Raw genomic sequence first — 22402 nt, forward strand, 5'->3', positions numbered from 1 at the left:
TAGCAGATTGGGCCAATTAAAGGCATCTCAGAATGCTGATCACTCAGGCTAAGGATGGATCTCAGGTCAGCACCATGTCCAGCAATGGTAATAGAAGAGGTGTCCAAAGGAGGCATATGAAAGCAGAGTAACAAACACCTACACACATAGTTTACTCTCCCAGACTTCAGAAATATTTAAGTTCAAGGATTTCTTCAGATGGATGGTTTCACTTGGTCTAATAATCTTGATAGATTTTTTTCCATGATTTGGTCCAATCTGTTTTTTGAACTCCTGCTAACCTCTGGTACCTAGAACACCCTGCGCCAGAATTCTGCCCCTGCAGGTGCAGTTGAAGAAGGAGCCCTTTTGGTTTGGTATGAATCTACAGAGAGTTTCATTTTGTGCCCTTAATCACAAGAAAAGTAATTACCTTACACGAATCATATTTCACAGAACTTATCACCCACCTTTTTTCCCCCCCCCGATATATCTGATTTCAGTTTATGTAAGTTTCAGTATGTTTGACTGCTTCTTACTATGGAAACGGTTGTAACTTTTGATTATTCTAGATACTTTTGTTTTTCCCTCTGTTTTTTTGGGGCATAAGTTACCTTGCATACAAATAGTGAAGAGCAACACAAAATAAGGAAAGGCGATTTTGCATAACACCACTACAGTTGGTTTCTGTGAGGTATGAACTCATTCTTTTTTAATTTTGCCTTCTTTTTGAAATTTGCTTTCTCAGACATCAAAACAAAAGACAACCAGCTCTCTGCCATGTAAGAAAACCTCTCATTGTTTGGAATGCCAAATATGGCTCTCTAAGAGCAAAACCCAAGCTGACAAAAGGCACACCTCTCCCCAGTATAAATAGTATCTTCTAGCATGTCTCATTTTTCTTGCACTTTTTAAGCACACACACACAGAGAATAAAATGCTTCTACAGGTAAGTATTCAGCTACAGAAGGCTGGATTTCAACTGCCTATCTCATGCTACAACATTCCGTAGTGCAGCTAGAAGACTAGTATTTTCTAATGACATGAGACACTTGGGACTGAAGGAGCAGGTATTCAATCTAGATACATACTCAGTACTGTCTTCATCATTATCCATCAGCAAAATATGATGTGAAAGGATAAACAATAGTTTAATTGTCATGTCCAGAAGGCTCACAAAGGTGACAGTCCTCCTTTCTAGGAGGATTATAATCCAATTAGTAGGAACACAGATCATTAGGAAAAGCATAATTCTTCCTGCCTAACTCATTTTAATGTCAATGGCACCAAGTTTGATGGGCACACTTGAACCATTACCTACAGCTAAGCAACCTGAGGGTGTTGTTCATGTGCCAGGCTACTTTCAAAACCAAACGCATCTTCCCTCTCAAAGGAAGTCACCCTGACAGTTACAGTATTTATATAAGTATTTACAGTATTTCTATAAATTGTCCATTTAAATAAACTGGCCATTCTTCAAGATACACCAGAATTTGTCCAGACTTGAATTGAAGGGAGTGGAATGGGAAAGCAAAAAAGGAAAATGAAATTACTCACACTTGTATCGAGGCTGCAGATACTGATTGTATCTTCATCTTGAGTACTCTGTTTTCGTTTTTTCTATAAAACAAAATGTACAGAAAAACTCAGTTTTGACTAATAGTACCAAGTACCTCTAGCTTGATCCTGAGACAGGTAAATACAACGAAGTCATACACATAAACACATGTATATATATGGTTACTAATTTTCTATCATCATCATTATAATCACCATGCATATGAATATAAATTCTATTTTCACAAGCTGAAAACCTACCTATTAGCACATTAGTAGATTAAATGCTGTTCCTTTTCTGACCTAAAGAGTGTTAAGTTCACTTCAATTACGAAACTCATTTCTAACTAAAAGCATGAGTATTTATTGGATATTGCAAATTGGAATTTGGCACTTCTTATGACCTTCCATAACTAATAAAACTAATAAGTCAGGAGGAGAAACTCTTGTGTCAAAAAACTATACTTAGATTTTTCAAAACACATATTCAACAATCAAGAACTATTCCCAGACATACTACATAGTGAGGATAGCAGGTAATAGGAATTTCATTAGATGCAGGCATTACATTCACATATATTTGGATTTCACTATCTATGTCAGTGACAGCATTCTGCTCTATTTTCCAGTTTTGTTTTAGAAAATGGCAAGCCCTCCCTCATGTCATTTCACAGGTTCACCAAAAGATTAATCTTTATGCCCTTCAAGAAAATATGAAATCTCATTTGACGGAGCTCTGCATTTTCCACCAGGCCAGGAAGGTTTAGGAAACAAAGGAGTCACAGAATACTTGATCCTTATTTATCCAGCTGTGTTGTCATCCACTGTCAACTAGAGAAAAGCATTCACACCGAATAGCCAGGATTTAGTTTCCAGTCTACAATAGTCAAAAGATGAGCAATTTAAAGCACAAAAAAAACCCCACATAGATACCATATGGAGCTCCTATTTTATGATCTGATAAAAGCTCAGCTAAATGACAGAAGCTTCACATTGTAGTTATTTTTTAATTATTAACAGAAAATTATAGATAAAAATTGTACACGCGCCCCCCCCTTCCCAGTACCCATGCTTCGAGCTGTTCTGAAGCTGAGAGATTTTTTTCCATCAAAGCCAGTAAAAACCAACATTTCATCTACTAGGTCAAGCTATGGTTTCTGAGAACTGTTTCTTCGATGAGCAAAGATACTGAATATTTACCATAAAATCCAGAAGTTTTGATTTCATGGTTTTAAAATTAAACTACAGGTGTCGAAACTTTTTATACTTCCTCACTATTTTCCACCTGATCTTAGACTTGCGCAATCATATTTAAATACAGTTTTGCTATTTTTTAGGAAGTAACATGTCTCGTTTTTTTTCTCAGAATGATAATTATACAGTCAAGGACAGCTGTGCTTTAATGCAGTCATAATTCAGAAACAGAAACTGGATCATAAGTTCTCTCACCCTCGGACTATGCATAACCAAAGCCTCTCAGCTATAGTCCAGATATTTAGCAACAAGCTAAAGGACAGAGTAGAACACAGAAATCTCTGGACCAGACCACAGTGAGCAACAAACAGAAAGATCTGGAATAATGGAGTATATTTGTTTATCCTGTAGTGGTGTTTATTGGGTGGTTGGATTCTTTTTTCTTTCACTGGATAAACTAATGTGAATTATTATTCTAGGGTGAGCCAGTGTGAACTGATGATGATGAAAAAAACCAAACCAAAACAGGGATGAGATCTGTAAAGTCAGTTCTTTGCCCCAAGGGTAATATTTCCTAAGATCCTGGTGAACAAGTTGCAGACTATTCTTCAAACCTAATCAGAATTCTGTAGATACAAATGCATATATTCTTTAGTTTTTCTCAAAAAAATTATATATTGATTCTAATTACGTTGACACTAAGTATTAATTTTGCGAACAAGAAACTAAGAGGTACCATCCACCCCCTACAGTGAGCACAGGTTAAATCAAGACAAAGGACACTTAGATTTGGAATACATATTTCTACAAGAGAAGGGTAAGTGACAGTGGTCTACGGATGTGGTAACCTGAATCTGTACTTATGATTCTGGGGTACAGATGGCCGGATGCAAATTACACAATATGAAGTACAAGCAAGGCTACAGGATTAAAGTGAATTTGAAGAAGACAGGACATCCTGTTACTGTAGAAGGAAAGTTACACAAGGACAATTACATGTGGTCTTCTAACTACTACATTCAAAGTGGGTCCAAAACAGAGAGGTATCATGAGCAACGCAGTGTCCATGAGGACAAGTGTCCAAAGCAAGGCTATTTGGCTATTCGGGTAGTTAACGTTACCATGCTCATATCTTATGTAGAGACAACCTCTTTGGTTATATAACTGAATCACAGTACACTCATGAGGAACAAACCAGTACCAGCCGCGATGCACACACCAAAAGGGATGGAAAAAACAGATAAACTGTCAGAAAAGTAATTACATGTTGAATGAATCTGGGGCAGCCTCCACAATGTAGATGCCTTCATCTACCTTATACTTCATTGTGCGAAACAAAGGTTCACCCCATCTTTATTTTAAATCTTCTACTTACTGAAAAGCAACACAGGCACACAAATCCTGCTAACAACATTTATATGGTACTGTCCTGGTTATCTAGAAGTTTGCAAATATTATACTAATGTTCTCTAAGTTTGTCTCAGCTCCTATGCGAGACAAGTCATTTCATACAGAAATTACGAATGTCAACCACTGCAGGCAAGACTAAGGTTTTAAATTTTCTAAGAGTTTCAAGGGCAGCTGCCATTGTACAAGGGGGGTGGGATGGGACATCACAGCAAGAAAAAAAAAATTCCAGTAAATTGAGCTACCAGATAAATTTCTTTGCCCATAATAAGTGGATTAGAAGCAAAGATTGCAGTGGATATTGTGCAGGGAGCATAAGGTGCTCATTAAATTAATCCTTGCTCTTTGTGAGCATCTTTTACCCAAAGGAGTTACAAGTCCTGTCTCAGTTGCCATAGCACAACACAGCTGACCTCTGAATCTCTCATGTTCCAGAAAACCACCCCTTAAATGTTGCTCTCCATTTTATGTTTTAAATCACAGGGCACATCAAGTAATACAAACTTCACTCCATTTCAGTATCAACAATTTTGTGGGTATTCCCTTCACAAAAGATCCTGGAAGAATAGTGTAATAGCTTTAAGATTAACATGAGCAAGCACTCTATGCACACATTTGTAGTAGAATAAGCTTCAGTTCAAAGCCAAGAATCTTTGACAATAAAATGAATTTATAGCCCAAATACTGAAACCAGTTAAATGGCATATTAATGAAAGAGTTGAACTTACTGAGACAATTTTAATAGGCATTGCTTCAAGAGGATCAAGTATCAATCGCACACATTGTTTGAATATCAAATAAACATAACAAGTCCTAACTGCACCATACTGTATCATGGTAGGGTTATCATACCAGTTTATATTGTCACACAGGACTATGTTAACCAAAAAAACACAATGTGTGAATCTTGAATTCAACATGGCCCCTGCACTGCCCCAGGCATAGCATTAGGGATAAAGTACTGATTTCTTCATTCGTTTTATTACCTTGCACATTAAGTATCCCTAGTTCTTAGTATTTCTTATATGGCTGTAGCAATCAGCAGTTTTAATGCAATTTAACAGCTCTTTTTTAGAACTCCATGGCTTGAAGAAGCATGTGTACTAGGGAGAAAAATCCCACACTGAATGTGCTATATTAAGATGACATACACTAGTAAGCCTAAGATATACCCACACAGAGATCTGACAGAAAGTTACAGGTTTATCCACAAACATGTCAAGGGATAGAAAAGCTGATCCCCTTATGGATACCTGAGCATGCCTGAGTTACATTAACTTGTGTAAGGAACTCAGGTTCTCCACATGCGTAATATATAATCACATTCTAATATACTGCATACGCATGTTGTTTTAACAAAGCCATGTAGTTAATTGTATCGGGGTTTGTTTTCATTAAAATCCCGTAAGAAGCCCTGACATATTATGGATGATATGAAATAAAGGAAAAAGTCTTAAGACGCATGACCATTAGAGTTCTCTATCTCTGTTATTGGGAAGCACATTAAAGCTACTAATGTGAATATTTCTGAAATTTTAAGCTGAACTATCCAATTAGAACCCAGCCCTATTTTAAATTCAGTGTAATATCAAAAAATAATCCAATTAAAAGGGTAGCATACTATCCTTACAATAGACATGATCACTCATCTCCAGTGTATATTAGGTACACGAGTAATGCCATACTGCAGCAGTGGATGAAATACGCTAAATACACGATCCTGTGATGACTCCCTATTGGACTATGAGCAATGGACAAATGCCACCTGCTATTTCACTGCAGAGGATTTCCTTATTAGTACTTGGGTGTACTTGAAACAAACTGAACTGAAAAACATTATGAAGTCGTTCATCTTGCTGGCTAAAAAGGACAGCTTGCGATGCTGCGGTAACTCCCCTTTTCTGCACATTATCTGTAGAACTTAAAAAGCATGTACAGGTCTGCATGAAAAAAGCATACCAATACCAAGTATCTATTCTGAACAGAGACATGTCTGTGTTTTCCAACTAACCATAAAGATGCATTATATGAATAGAATGTGTATCTCTAGACTGAAAAGCATTTTCTATTGCATTTGGGAGTTTGTCTTTTGTCCCTGCCCATGGCAGGGGGGTTGGAACTTGACGATCTTAAGGTCACTTCCAACCCTAACTATTCTATGATTCTATGAAATACAAAAGAAACCCAACCAACAAAACCTTAAGCCCCCAGTCCAAAATGTGTATAAAAACTAGGAAACTTGAATCTTGATACTGTTGCCTGAAATGCTGTGGTTACATCCATGGTTATAGAGACAGAACGCTTCCTGGTCTTCACATAGCAGGAAAGAGTTGTTCTCAATAATTATCCCACAGGAGATGAGAAAGTAAGAGATCCAATTATATATTAAAGCAGTGATTTAATTAAAGAAATTAAAGCAATAAGACATTGTTATAGGAAGACTGAATTTACATCCTCTCTCCATCACAGAGCTTTAGCTATTAATACCACAGACTTTTATTTTACCACCTGGGAGATGAAATGCAAAGATGTACAAAAATAGCTTGATAGAAAAAAGCCCATCCTGTGACGGGGAAGGAAATGCTTTTCAGAAGATTCGCTGACTTCTGCTAAATCATCTGTCCATTCTAACAGCTTAGAAATGTGCCTGCACACAGACTGGCATCAAAATAAATAATAGTTCAAGACCATGTATGTGCATAGGCACATGATATCCTTAAGCCTTTTAAGGCAGACAGACTCATTTCAAAACAAAACACAAACCAACTTATTTAAGTCCATTTTTTTTACAGAGAAATCCATTTAACAAATGAGGATCCATTCATTCTACCAAACGAGACTTTCTCCATCCCCAAAACCAGAAAGTCCCCACCACCAAAGAAAAAACAGAAGCAAAAACACCAAAAAAAAAACCCAACCAAAAAAAAACCCTAAAAAGAAAAAAAAAAAAAAGAGAAACCATTTCATTATTTTGTATTTCAAATTGTTTTCTTAGGAAAGTAACTAGAAAACTTAGTCTCTTCAGCACACCTGGGCACACTGCTAACCGGAAGAAAATTACTTTGGAAAAAATAAAATGAGGTTTTCATATACGAGATAGAGAAATGTAAGTAGAGGTGCATAAATATGTACACACACATATATATAAAAATATGCATAGATGAGCATACACAAATACATATATCATGTACATTTTTCAAAACCCAAAAGCTTCCCACATTTTCTACTACAGTTCCTTCAAATGTTAAAGAAATTTTTTCATACCAGTAACAATCCAAATGTTCTTTCAAAGGATTATAGGTGGCAAAATGCAACTTAAAATATTTTTTGGCACGTGCAATAATGAGAGAAACTGGGGACTCCCAGTCCCAATTCTCATAGTAGAACATCACCACACACTGCATTTTCAAAGGAAAACATCTAAAAAGGCATGAATGCAAACATATGTCTCTGTTTTATATGTGAACGATTTCCTCATCAACTGCCTCTTTTTCTGAAAGAAAACTGAGTCATGAATAATGATGCAATGAATGCATTCATTCATTAATGTATGAATGCGGCATTTTTGTTAAGTCTGTCCCATGGAATACAAGTTTAGACAAAAAAATACCCCCTCTGCCCCCCCAACAAAACAAAACCAAATTTGCAATAATCCAAGGAAGCAACAACATTTTGGCCAATTTTTGTCTCATTTTTACGTTGCAAGGAAAAGGCAGGAAGGGATTCACTGTTCAGGGTTTTATGTTCTCTTCAGTTAATTGTACATTACTATCAAGGACAACCCAAAGGACAGTATCTCTCTCAGACTGAATTAAAAACCAAGACCAATAAAAAAAAAAATTTTGAAGAGATGAGGTATAGTAAAAAATGATGAGGCACAAATAGAACAAACCAGATGTTAAATGGTAAAGTGAGGTAGGATGAAAGAAATAATGATAAACTGGACTGGGAGGGAAATGCACAGCATTTCAATTCTCCAGAGTAATTTGAAATGTTTCCAGAAGTTCCATGGATGACACAGACAGAAAATAAAAAAAAGAATATTTCAGTTTGGTGTTCTTCATACAACAGGAGGAAATGCTCCAACATTTTTCTCACCTGCCGTTATCATTAAGTTAATAAAATATGCCTTGGATTCAACTTAAATTGGGTATAAAATTACTAGGCAAAAGATTAATAACCTTCTATCTTCAGGTTAGCAGAACAATCACTAATTTAACATTTCCTGCCACAGGTGGAGGGATAAAGCATCACAAAGCAGACTTCAGAAGTGAACTAGAAGACGCAGCAGTGGTATCACATTACCCACCTTTCTGTATCTGCAATAACCAACTGGAAATATGTGAATTTCCTGTTGAATATGGTGTTCCTCCTAAGTTTGGTTCAGAGCTAACTCATTCCAATTTCACAAACAGGTGATTCATTCCCCAGTTTAAGCTTATTCAGAGGTCAATCTTCTGTCGTTTTTTAAGGCCACCCTCTTTTCACCATAGGCTACCACTCATCTTCATGTCAGTGCCAATAATCCTTCTGCTTATCTTTCAGTTCCATGGCCATACCACTGACAGTTCTAAGAGCCTGAAAGTGTGGGAAGACAATGGCATCTTAAAACAAGTTCTGTCAGAGCACGGTGCCCTTCTTTTACCCAAATGATGCATCACACGTGCTTTTGGGGACCATAACTTCAGAATACCTAATTGTAATGCCGAATTTTAAAATCGGAACGGAACTTTATACACTGCATTCCAGTATCACAGTTACACTGTTGTTACACTGGCAAAAAAAACTTGCTTAAGCTCTAAAGAGAACAAAAAATACATTTGTTTTATAATATGACTGTTTTCTGTATTTATTTCCGCTGCCCTCTGCTGTTCAGAAAACCAAAGTCATTACGGGTTTCATTTTCTCGAGAGTGACACACAAACCTAAACAAAAGCCTTGTTCCTTTTGAAGGAGAAACAGAGATGAGCTGATCACATAGTTTGCACTGAGTGTGGTAGGAAGCTCTGCGGCTCTTCTCCCCACTCTGCACATGTCCTGCTGTCAGGCTCTTTGTGTTCTCCTGTCAGCCCCAAGCAAAACAAATGAATTAAATAACAGACTCTGCTCTGTTACAACACAGCAGAAAACTCAGAAAAGGAATTGAAGTCATCTACGACACTTAACGACTTCACCACTGAAGCTATCCAGTCGCGTCTGAGGAGTTTCACATCTCCGCCAAACAAAATGGCAGCTTCTTTTCACCTTTCCCTGATCACAGAGAACAAGCTTTATTTCTACAGCACTTATTGTAATGGATTTGAGATTTTCCGGTCAGTCTAATATAAAATGAACAGTGAAGCGAACAATGAAATGAAAGTTATATTCAATGTGTTTAACATTAACAACAGGAAATGGGTGTGCATGTACGGGATGCTGTAAGGACAAGGATCAGCAGAGCTTTGTTTGACGACTGGTATTTATTCTGTCTTTATTTAACCTTCTTCCTTCCCCTTTTCAGAAAATAGGGAGAGTATCAGTCACTGGAATCTAGCAGAGTTAAACATGCTGAAACTTTTTCACAGTTTATTAGAAAGTCTGAATCAGATTCAGATAAACAAGTTACTTACTTGTACTTCTTTCTCCCTAGGAGTTCTTACTTACACGAGTGAACAGCAGTCTTTATCACATGATCCTTTCTCAGTCACAACTTGAAGACTGCTACATAAACTGTGCTTTTAATTAAACATCATCAATATCTAAGGATTCTAATACCTAGCATATATATATAAAAACTAAGATACAATTTAAGAGCCCATACACTACTTAGATTTATTTTCTGTTTTTCTTGCAAGCACTTTTCAGCTGGGATCTGTCAGATCCAGTTCTTTGCGGTCCCAAGTAATGTAATAGTCAGCATGCAGACAGTCCAGAGATTATATTTGCCTTTGGCAAACTGACATGATGAAGGTGCAGTTCCTCGCCTTGCATGTCTGTGTTCAGGGAGTTTATTATAGGTCCAGTTGTAAAAGCAAGAATAATCAAAGTTGGGCTATTTTAATGCTCTAACTCTACCTTTAAAGGTTTTGTGTGCTTGAAAGCATGGGGACTGGACAGCAATAGCCTGCACTTGCCACAATTGACCATTTAACCATGGCTGTCAACCACCAGTTCTGGTTCCAAAACTGTTACATCTGCGTATGTAAGAGGTAAAGACTTTGAGAACAAAAACTACAATGAAATTTTCTCACTTAAAAACCAGATTTATTTAAATGACTTTTTTTTTCTTTTCTTATTTTTAGATTTGTGTGTTTTACTGTTTGTTTTTAAGACTCCAACAGAGCTTCTCACTATAAAAGAAAGCTTGGATTGCTGACGCTGTGCACAGCCCTAGAACCGCATACAGCAGAATGAAACAATATCTGTAAACTAAGTCTCCAACTGGCATTCAACTGGCTTATGCTTGCATAAACTGCAGTCATCCCTTCTTGTTCTAATAATCCCCTGCTAGTCTGCTTTCCCCCAGCCTGCACTCAGCATCATTATGATGCCATACCTTTAACAGACAGATGCCTACATATGGCTTTTGATCTAAGCACCCTACATGCTGCTCATCAGCATCACAGAGAATAGATAAAAATGCTGCACCCAAAATACTGGGTTTTTTTCTGTATATAAAACCAATACCACTTTTACTAAAATTACATGTTGCTGTATTCATCTTGGAGTTCCATATATATATAAACACAAACATAGGAAATAAGGCTTATGGGATATCGGTCAATATCTGTAATAAAAAATTCCAAGTGAGCTTAGCAATATTAGCAGACCCTAATCAATCTGTGTTATTTTACTTCACAAATGCATCTCCCTGGTGTTCCATGGGAACTGTGGCATTTTCAAGTGAATGATATCTAAAATACATACCCACAGCAAATATGCATAAGTACATCCAAAAAGACTACAGCAGTTTAACAGCATGGCAGTAAGAAATCACCAGTCCCATTCTTAAGCTACTTAATAAAAAATAGGAATCCAAGCGTATAACATCTACTAAACTGATTTTCACTAGTTGACAGTCTTAAACTTTCGCAGCCTGTTGTAAATTTTATTTATTCTCAAACATGACTGAAGTCAGAACTGAGTAAAGCATTCCAGACAACACCTTAAAAGCATTCTGTGCAATTAATCCGTCTCAAACCATCTCTCACTCCTGAAATTGTCACAAAGAACATAAAAGGCCCCCAATACCTAAATAAAAAATCCAGTCTTAAATAACATTCTCCATAGCAAATCTGAGAGAGGACAGGCCCTTGAACATATCACTGACCTTTGTGCCTTACACTACAGGCCTCTACCTTTATCCTATGTTTATGAGAAATATATAGTTTTATTCAATATATACACAAATATTTTGAAATAACTTTGCTTCTTACAGTTATTACCAATCTTCCTACTTTTCTGTCCATATCTGTCTGAAGTGCAGTGTCTAAAACTGTGGCTAGTTTTACAGGTGATGCTGCACACATGCTGCAGAGCAGAATCATCACACGCTGTAAATAGGATCTGTTAAACAGCTTTCACTTTGACAATGGACAGACTTATGCACATAGCTATAAATCTTTCCATTTAAATCCTAGCACCAGTCAAAATCCTCATTTTCACACTAGGAGACAGAGAGATGTTTACATATTTTTGATAAAAAAGCAAAACCAAAACCATAAATCCACCATCCTACACAAAGAAAAACAGTCATCCATCACACTGGGGATATCAGAGGATATTATCTAAACTTCTAAGAAATTCCTTTCTTTACAGGAGGAAATATTCCTGCTAAGCAACAATTTGGTTACATTAATAACCACATTTTAAGTCCTAGCATGCTTGAAAGCAGTATCTGTGCAATTTCAACTTAATACAATGCCACACACACAAACAATAAAAAGTAGCATGATTTCAAAGTTACACTTACCTGATGATGCACAAAAAAGCAACACCACACCATGAGGTACTTCGTATTGTACTTGGATTTTAGGAAGTTTCTTAATATTCAGCGTGATAATGAAATGTCTTTGCTACAAAGGAGTCCCTATGTGTGTCTCCTTCAGTTTTCAGCAGGAACTCCTCCCCATGCAGCCACAGAGTTCGCTCTTGTTTCCTGTCATGCAGTGTACTACAAGTGTCAGAAGCTGAGTGATATGTATTGTTGTGTCTATCTCTGTGTGGTTTTCCCTCATAGATTGCTTCCAATAATATTTTAAACAGACAGAATTGTTTTTAAAATCACTCACAAGGGAACAGCACAATTATGGTAAAGTTAAAGAGATCATTAACTTGTTTTTCAAGGTAGGGCTTTGAGCCTCAGTACCTGAAACACAGTCCATCTCCTACCTCTGCAATTCTCAGTCTTAAAGAGCAGCAATGGCCTGTAAACTCTAGGGCACACAACTGTGTCCAGATGTAGATGCCTCAGAAAACAAAACAGCTGGTAGACACTGGGTGGAACTTTTAAACATTCAGTTTGCAGAAAACTTGCAGTGTTTCAGAAATTAAAGGATCTCCAAAGAGGGAATTCTTAAATTAAAAGGCATAATGGCATGAACTCAGAACAGAATGATTTCAAATCAGCTCAGAATCAAGGCCCAAAGATAAACTTGGCAGAGTGCCTACATTTTGCACGTAAGGATGTGCGAAGGGAGTGCAAAGTCTGATTTTTTGATTGGTAGTTCAATATAACTAATAATCTCCACTTTTGCTGATTCTCCACCAATCTAGATAAGGAAGCATCTTGCAACTGCATCCTATGAAGGCCTGTGAACCTTAATTTCACTGGAACTGGGAGATCTATACACCTTAAACATCAAGAAAGCATTCAGCTTCAAGTTACTGCTGCCTTAAAAATACCAAAAAAGACTGTTGCTACCTCGAACACATAAAATTTCCCAGCGCACTTAAAATTTTAAGACTGTGGATCTCCTCCTGCAAAGATTCCTTGGATATACACACACTGGCCATCACTGGGATTTACAGCTTGAAGTTGGTAAAGCTACAGGATTAGTTAGATTCCAGACTTGTAATTTAAACTGCAAAATAGATTGGTCCTTGAGAGCTCTCATATTTGCATGCCAAATCATTCTTTGGACAAGAACGACAAAGACATACCGACCTGGTAATCGGCAAGCCTTTGGTGGTCTCTCTTGAACTGCTAGTATGGTTACCAGCACTTTCTAGTACATGTTTTCCTTTAATATCTACTCAGTTAATTGCCTCTTTTGCCCATCATATTAAGTTACACTGCTTCAGTGTAAGAAAAGCTAAGTTTCACGAGGTTCTTATCAAAACACATAACTTGGCATGCATTATATGGAAATTTATATTTGCATATGAGCCGTATATACCAGTTTCCGTGTGCATTTGAGCAGCTGTCTTCAAAATCAAGACAACATAGCTATCAACTTCCCTTAGACAAAGTTAGCCAGAAAACAATACAGAGTATTGACCCTGAAAAATTGAATCCATAATCATCACAAGAGATCGAACCACAATGCTTTATGTGGCAAGTGAAAATGAGTGATCTAAACCAGCTTTCCTGCATCACATACTGAATTTACTATTTTGGGCAAGTGAAACTTGTCCTCAGAAACTAGTAAAAAGTAGCTATTGAGAGATATATGATATTTGGGTTCTTTTTTTAAAGCATATGTGGAATCTAATGTAAAGAACAAGCACAAACACAGGGAAAAGGAAAACCCTGGAACTTTTCTAATCCTTTGTACATACACTACAAATCCACAGTGAAAAGTTTCCTGAGTGTTTACCTTTTAAAATAATGTCTATATATTTGTAAGATAATGCATTCTTGGGTTTAGAAGACTTACTGATTATTCATATTATACGACTGAATATTTTCCTATTACTATTCCAAAGACACTTTGTTTGTTTAAGACTTAAGTAATAACTACGTGAAAAGTTCAGGTGAGCATCCATAATGGGCAAAGAGAAACAGCTGAATGGATTAGTCAACAGCTTCATTTTAACATACAAAAAAGTTTCCAGTATAATAAACATAAAATGAATACATTTTTGTCATAATTTCTACATTACAAGATTTAAGGTTTTAACTACATATTTAAGATTTTAACTACATACTTATCTAAGCACGCCAACTTCTTTTACTACATTCCCTCTGTTAAGTTAGAATTAGAACCTTTCAGGTGCAGGGAAGGGTGTCTTTTGATAATAGCTTGCTAACCTTAACCATTAAATCCATGTTTTGTTAACACTACCACTAATATTCAAGTAAAAATATGCAATAAGGAGATTAGAAATTATTTCAACTTTTGTATGCCATTTACACTTTGACAAGTCCCTGCTTTACCAAGTTTTTTCTTTTCAAGGTATTTGCTTGAAACACATTTAACTTGCGCTACTGGTAACTGCACAGTTCCTCTACAGGGACAAAAAAAGTGTGTGTTCTGCAGCACCTTCAGTATTACACACTTTCTTGTTCTATGTTTGAGAAGAGATGCATGTAGCAAGCAAAGCTATCAGAAGCTGAAAGAAATAACTATCTAACGTGCAATAAGTTAGGGTACTGTCTTCCACTGAAGGTATTCCACAATACTGAAAATATGAGGCCAACCTGGGACTTGCATTTCATTCTAGTCTTTACTTGCTGCAAACAAGTAATTTCACTTCTAAGCCAACAGCACTTCATCTGTTCACATCACTTACAGATTAATTCCACTCTAAAAAGTGCTTCAAAATTTGTTTTAATAAGAGGCTTATAGGTTACTGAAGATTCCTTAAATCATAAGGGTAATAGATCAGTCTAAAAAAGAAGAATAACCGTACGAGATGGGCATGCACTAAGGAGTCAAACATGAATAAATATGTAGATTTAAGATCTGATGCCTGACCAAAGAAAAAAGTAATTTAAAGGAATAATTATCTCCTTTTCCCTTTGATGAAATTAATTAGTAATATTTCACTTTTTCTTAAACATCTTGTACCCTGTAAATTATTAAGATATATATATATATATATGCGCACACAGAGAGATAATTACTTCATGCATCCTACATCCTTACACCTCACTCTTGACCTGTTCTTATTCTATTCAGTCTTCCATTATTTGCTCAGATCTACAAACTCAGAGCTGGCTTTGCTAGGCTCAAATTCTGCAGACTTCCAGTAGGCAAAAACGTGAAGACCAATCCGAGTTTGAGCTAACAGCAATTCAAACTTCATTTTTCAAGAAAACAGGTCCCTAGTGAGCTGGTACAATATTTCATCTGTTCAAAAGTCAATTAGAATAAAAAGTGTCTGCTGATGTGAAACTGATACCAGTCAGCAACCAATTTCTTCAGCAAGAGCCACGACACTTTAATGGTGCCTACAGACATCACCTCTTGGATTGCCTTTGGCAGCATTTTATCTAACTGAAATTCCTGGCGGAATACCTCATAGGCTTGAACACTGGCACGTGCTAGAAAGTGCCTGGTTGTGTCAGCTGAATCCTAATTCTGTGGTTAAAATCAAGTAGAGATCCAGAGGGCTTGACCTGGTTCTTTCCAAAGGCTGGGAAATACATGCATTAGTGGCAAATTCTCTGCAAGACTTCCAAATTTGCCCGTCCTGCCTCTCATAGGAGAAACCATCTTGAGTTTCTCACATACAGTCTCAGAGAGAATGATTTGGAGAACTCTAAGATGATGCTTCCTGAAAAGTGAAAGACTGTCATGATTTTCTGAAGGCATTGGGAAGAGAATCATTTTTATTATTCCTTATAGGACTATAGCAGGCCAGAAACAAGTGTCACACCAAACTGTACAAGTCATTGCCCAAACGAGTACCCTCAGAAAGCCCTATGATTCTCTCCAGTATTCTAGGATCCTTACAGTCAGGGAACGCAATCTAGTCTTCTTAGGACTGGTGTAACTACTGCCTGAGGACACAGTGATTGTTGAAACAGACAATTTCTTTTGAGGTTATGAACCACTGAAAACTTGAAATAGTGTTTGGAAAAGAAATAAGACTTCCAAATTCAGTGGGGAGCCTACTGGCACAGAGACAGATTTTAATTACTTTCTTATTGTGCATTATGAGTGTTTTAAGGATACTAAATTTAATTCTCTTTGAAAAACTTTACAATTAACTGCAACCTAAAGAGAAACAGCACCACTAATCAATTTCTGAATCAAAAACAATGTAATAAATATTTTTAAATGTGCATTTTACAGAGTTTAAGGACATTATCTCAAACTATGTTAGGACTGCATTATATACAATGCTTCATACATCTTCCATTAGATTTAATATCCCATTTCAAAACATGCAGCAGAACCCAGAAATTATGAAATCTGTCATCGTGAGTGGAATTTAAGAGCTTCAAAAGATCTGAATTTATTTAAAAAATTTGATTTAGTATTATGTAGGAAATGTTCCAGTGCATTCTTACAACTGTTTAAATTACAAGTTCTTTAGAGAAAAAAAATAGTTTGTTATTATGCTTACATGATACCTAGAAAAATCGAGGCCTTGTTTTCTGGTTGCTACTGTAGTAACAAAATTTGTTTCCAGGCCGCTATAAATAACACACACCATCATATTGCTCTTATTGTGCATTTGTGTTACATTTTAAAATATGGCCATACTTTTTAATTGCTGTGTACATTCTAAACACAGAAAATAGCATTAGCTTTCAAGAAAAATCTTGTTCTTATGTTTAGATTAAAATAATTAGGACTCATTTAAATGTCTCTGAGAGAACCTGGCTGTGAAAACACTTTTACAGATGAACAGCAGTCTTCATAGAGAGTACCAACAAACACACTCAAAATGCTTCTTCCAAGTGAAAACATCAGAAGAAACTCAAATTTCCTTTTCTTTCTATATCAGCTCTTAAGGAGTGTTTATAAGCTCATTCAGATGTTTTCAAAAGGATTTCCTTCTCTTCTGGTCCTTAAAAGAGTTTGTTTAACTTTCTGTCACAAGTTCAACTTGACAACCTAAATCAGAACCTGTACAACTGGAGATGGAGAGGCAGATGTTTGAACAAAAATCTCTATTACAGCACAGAGGATTTCCCAACTGTTTCTGCAAACAATGCCTTTGCAACCTTTTCCAAATGTGTAGCCCATTTTGTTTACTTTTTATTTGAAACTCCTTTTATTCAAAACAGCTCTACTCAAAACAGCACAGCCAAATTGGCAACTTTTACAATCAACTTACACTTTCACAGTCTGAGCACTAGGAAGTAATATGACAGACCATCACAACGATTTGGTAAAAAAGGAAAGAGCGATGTTAATAACACTTTTGTAACAGGTTGTAGTAACAGCAAGCTCTGCTGCAAACACCATGACTAGTAAAACCAAGCAAACAAAACCAATTTAGTCATGTATGCAACCATTCATGTTCACTAGTCATTTTAAAATAAGCTTGATGATCTGAAATAGTGTAGCATCAGTAAAATATCAATACATAGTTCAAAATTATTTCTAAAATGATGGTTTCTCAGACTGAGTAGCATCAAGTTCAGCTGACAACAGCATCGCTCTGTTAACTATTAGAGGTTTCTGAAACCAAGTCATGGGAAACAGCAATTTCACATCACATGTTCTGAAAGAGCAGCCACTGGTGGGGTGGGGAGAAACAAATACAAAGAAATGGGCAGAGTTTGGTCTGACTTAAATTGAACAGGGGTCAAGTTCATCTGCTGTTGAGCAAAGAAAAGAATAGTAAATGACAGCAGGAGTACAAGGTAACACCCAATCTATGATTAAAGACAGGAAATCTGCTATATACCAGAACATCAAACTCTGGTCCAATTGTCATTCTTTTAGGCTATCTGCTTTGTCACATGTTGCTTCTAGCTCAGTATTGTTTATATGTGAAATATAGTTGCCATGAGGGTTTTACAGCATACATAGAATATTTCTATAATAAATAATAAACTACACCTGGAACAAACACCAATTTGTTATAAAGCACTTAAAGATCCATAAAATAAAGCCCTATAATGTTAACAGAATGACTGCATAAAGTGTTTTTCAATAAAATACCTATCTAGTGAAAACATGAAATTTAAGACATTCCTTCAAATGGGAGATATCAAACTATTTTCTTTATCAGAAAAAATCCAAATATTAATTGAATAACTGAGCTTTAATAAACAGAATACCCACCCTTTACAATAGCAACAATGATGGAAAGTCTTGCAGATGTAAAAGCCCATGACAGTCTCTTCATTTCTAGAATGCATTAGCCAAGTGCTCTATAAACATGCCTCTAAATTCCTGCCCCAAGAAATGTGCAATCTAAAGTGTATTTTATATAACTAACATATAATTACTGGAAAGTAGCCCTGTAAACTAGGTAACTGGGCAGGTTTAATGACTCTGTACTTAGCTTACAGATTATTTTAGATGTAAAAGCTGCAACAGTTTAATAAACTGCTACTGAATTGAGTTAATGAAACATTGCAACTGCTAAGCATTACAGCACTCTAGAGACAGTAACATATCATAAAACAGGCACAAGTATTTCTGCCCAAGTCCCAGACTCCTAGAAACCTGGTGGAGACTAAAGGCCAGCCTGCATCATTCTCCTTTATACCCCATTTACAAATACCTCATATGTGTCTCTCCAGCACATGTTCATTGTTTTTGCAGTACTACTGTATGCAAAGAACCTCACAGTTTTCACCACCCACTGATCCTACAGAAAGATACAGCCATTTACCACAGACCTAGGAACACATGCATCAAACAATGTTTTGCTGGAATTTCAAGACACTGACATACCTAATTTAACATTACAAGCTGTGGATAGAACTTCTGATAATCAAACCACGCTGAGTCAGCACATCAGTTTGGAATAATACATTCTTGAATTCTTCACAATTGTCTAACTGATTACACTGAGTTACTTTTCAACTTCAGTGTATACATTAAGAATACAACAATTCTGCTGTGTGTTTTGGAACTGCAGATGGAATTGACTGCTATCCAGTTACGCAAATGCCACACAATGAATTTCTGATAGCATCAACATTGGTTTGCCAATGTAAACTTTGCTGTTCCAAGAGAAATTAGTCTTGTGACTAATCAACAACAATCCCAATGGTTTGTTCAAAAACAAAAGCAATAATAAGCTAAAATATTAAAAACTCCTCCCATAGATTAAGCATTGAGACATCAAACCCAACTCTTTTACAAATAAAAATCAGTGGCCCAGGTGTCTACTTCGTACACTTCATAAGCTCTAGTCAGAGAACTACAAATTGTGCATCATGGAAGGGAATTTTCAACACTCCTATTGCCCCCTACATTGCTGCTACAGTCAGAAGTAAAGTCTCCCTGCTCCTGCAGTGCTCCAAAGAATGAACTGCAAGGCCATAGAGAAACTCAGCTTCTACTAAGCCCATTATAAAGGTTTTACTATTGCAGCATATGTCTTATTATACATTAAAGCAGAAACACTTATAGAATTTCTTCTTACCACTTTTAATAAGACCATGTATCATAGACATTCTGGCCCAAGAAAGGTCAATGCTGAACAGAGGCACAATAGTACCTCCACAAAGGCAGAATAAAGCAAGCCTGAATAAAGACAGTAAAAGAGAAGTAGTGCTGGGGTAATTAAACTCTTAAATGGAAGAGCCTAAACCTGCTAGAAGAAGGGGGAAGAAATCTAAAAGGAGCAAGTCAAGCACAGAAACACATCATCAGTTAGAAAGGAGAAAAAGGAATATGAAATTTGTTCTTTTTCTTTCCAAAGAAAAAGGAAGATAAGACGGGTCAGGGATCAAGCTTCCACTTCGCATCTCTTTAACCTACTGCAGAAGCAGCAGGAGACTCTATGGAGACTAGTGGCAGTACCGAAGTAGGGACGGGGAGCAGGGATGCTAGCAGTACTCCCCCCAGTGGAGGAGTTTGTCCGTGACACTTCACAGGTGTAACTATTCTGCACACAGCTATGCTGTCAATTATACTCCGGGAACTTTTTCCCCACCGCGGAAGAAGCTACTTAAATTGTGTATGGAACATACAAGTATATTAAAACAGCAGAAAACCACATGTGCATTTTAGTATACGTATGCCAGCTTGTGTTTTAAAACCTTATTGGTCATAATATGAGATACTGGTATGTAAGAACATTTGATCTACAGACATTAGTGCATAATTTTGCTTCAACAACTGTGAATAAAGGTCTGTCTGAGATCACTTCAAAAAGCCTATTACAGGTAACAACATTGCTTAAGCTTATGCACTTGAGTATCAGTGCATACAGAGATTAAGTAAACCCAGTCAGAATCCACAAGAGGTAAAGAGGTGTTTTCTGTGGAAGTATGTAATTATGTAATATATGCATTTAATCATTGATTTAAAGCTAGGAAAGAACTTCTCTACTTCTCTCTTAGAAACTTTTATCTTGTTTTGATTCATGCACCCTGAAAGGAGTAACTGAAGTCTGCCAGCTGCACAAAATAAATGTACTGTTTCATAAATAGTCTGAAAAGTACAGACTTCTTCCCATTTGGCATGAAAGACACCTTTTTCCCCCCACAAACACACTTGCAGCAAACCTAGCAGAGAAACCACTGTATGTCTAAAATTGACCTTCAGCACATTTGTATGTCAGGCTTCTCATAAATCAGATCAGCCTTCCTCACAAGTGACCACATCTGCAGCCTGGTTAGTCAAATGCTTTTGCAAAACTAAAAAGGAAACAAAAAAGGAGATAGGAAGAAGCCTAGCTGCAGTAAATTACCTTCCATCTTTAGACAACTGCACTCCAAACACATGCCTCAGACTATTTCAAGTAGAAAGTGTTGGTTTGGATTTCACTATTTAATTATTTTTAACACTGAAGTTCTTCACCCAAATTTGATGTGTAGCAGGGTAAGGCAGAGAAACCATCATAATGGTTCAGATGTTTGTTTAAAATATGCAGGAAATGATGCTAGCTCTTGGTGGAACAGTAGAGACACAGTGATAAGTGGAGACAAAACCAGCACCTTGTTCAGTTATACCCACAACCCTAGTATTCTTCATTAATCAGGTATCCGCTTTTCTTTTGATTGTGTGGCAGCTTATTCATAGCCCTCTCAGTGTCATCATATCAACAGTGGGACTATTATGTATCACTACTTTTGCAAATGTATCTAAATACATCATAAGAAAAAAAGTAACTCAAAGGCTTTCAGTAACACGAGCCCACCATTCACATAACTAAGTCTAGAAAATGATCCTGCTGCCAAAAACAGAAAGTGGGTGATTTTAAGAGAGCAGGAGGGGAGGCACATGAAGAAGCTGAAATCCGAAACTCCTCAGGAGAGATTCTTAGTCTTCTTGAATTCAGAACTTTCTTATTTATAAGCCTGACTCCTCTTACCATGGAAAAAATAGCACACAAATGTGTAACTCAAGACTGTATCATAACTACCAAACAACCACAGAACCTTTAATCCTGACATCTTCTATTACTGCACGTGCATGACTGTACAAATGTAGTCCTCACTTGATGAGATCCTTTATTAAATAAAACTTTCCCATCCTATATGGCAACATAACGCATCATTTCCATAGACATACTGAACTGCTGGCTCTTATGTATAAGCACCAAATGGTGAGGAAAGCCACTCACCTGCATCAAGCTTTTAAGGGAAGGGTGGCATGGAGATGAGAAGAAGAGTAAGAGTTAATGACAGCCAGAAGAAAACTCAAAACTAGGATTATTACCAATCTCTTGTGCTGAGATTTGTGCTGTTCTTTTCTTTATAGATGTAACCTGCCTCAGAACTACCCCCTCCCATCAGATATTCATGCCTCTTCTTACCAACCCCTGGCCACAAACTGCTCCCCATCCACATGGCATCTTCCCAGGGTCAGTATTGGCAAAAGCTGAACTCATAAGCCTGTAGTGTTTTATGGAAGACTTCTGCCTCCACTCCATACTTCCATTTCTCTGCTTTCGCACTTAGAAACTTTCCTCCATTTCAATACGTTATCCATTTCCACACATCTTTCACAGCTTTGCTTTCCGCATCCTAAGTATTCCTCTTCCTAAGTTGCAGCTTCCCCCTCTTCCTTTCTGCTGTCTTATACCCAGTATCTTCCTTTGCTTTAATCCTTTTCTAATTTAGAAATTGCTTATACCACATCAACTACCTAATCTTCCGTGTTCTGGTTTTCCTATCACACTGTCCCTCCAGCTTGCAATATTCTTGTTTCTACAGGTACTGTGTTCTTCCTCCAAAATTACAGTTCTCGCTAGAAAT

General features: G+C 36.8%; 1 protein-coding gene across 3 annotated transcripts in view; it reads right to left on the minus strand.

Moving 5' to 3' along the window:
- The window catches only part of ARHGEF3 (Rho guanine nucleotide exchange factor 3), a 121124-nt gene that overhangs the window by 54439 nt on the left and 44283 nt on the right, over positions 1–22402 (minus strand). For 2 of the 3 annotated variants that reach the window (XM_061362488.1, XM_061362489.1), the window contains exon 4: positions 1537–1599. In XM_061362488.1, coding sequence (XP_061218472.1) covers positions 1537–1599 — 63 coding nt within the window. Of the gene's footprint in view, positions 1–1536; positions 1600–12088; positions 12213–22402 lie in introns of those variants that run through there. The other variant, XM_061362491.1, reaches the window with a different exon arrangement.

The sequence above is a fragment of the Neopsephotus bourkii genome, unplaced genomic scaffold (genome assembly GCF_033783945.1).
Source record: "Neopsephotus bourkii isolate Nb327-2 ecotype Australia unplaced genomic scaffold, CSIRO-AGI_Nbou_v1 NB_1120, whole genome shotgun sequence".
Classification (NCBI taxonomy): Eukaryota; Metazoa; Chordata; class Aves; order Psittaciformes; family Psittacidae; genus Neopsephotus; species Neopsephotus bourkii.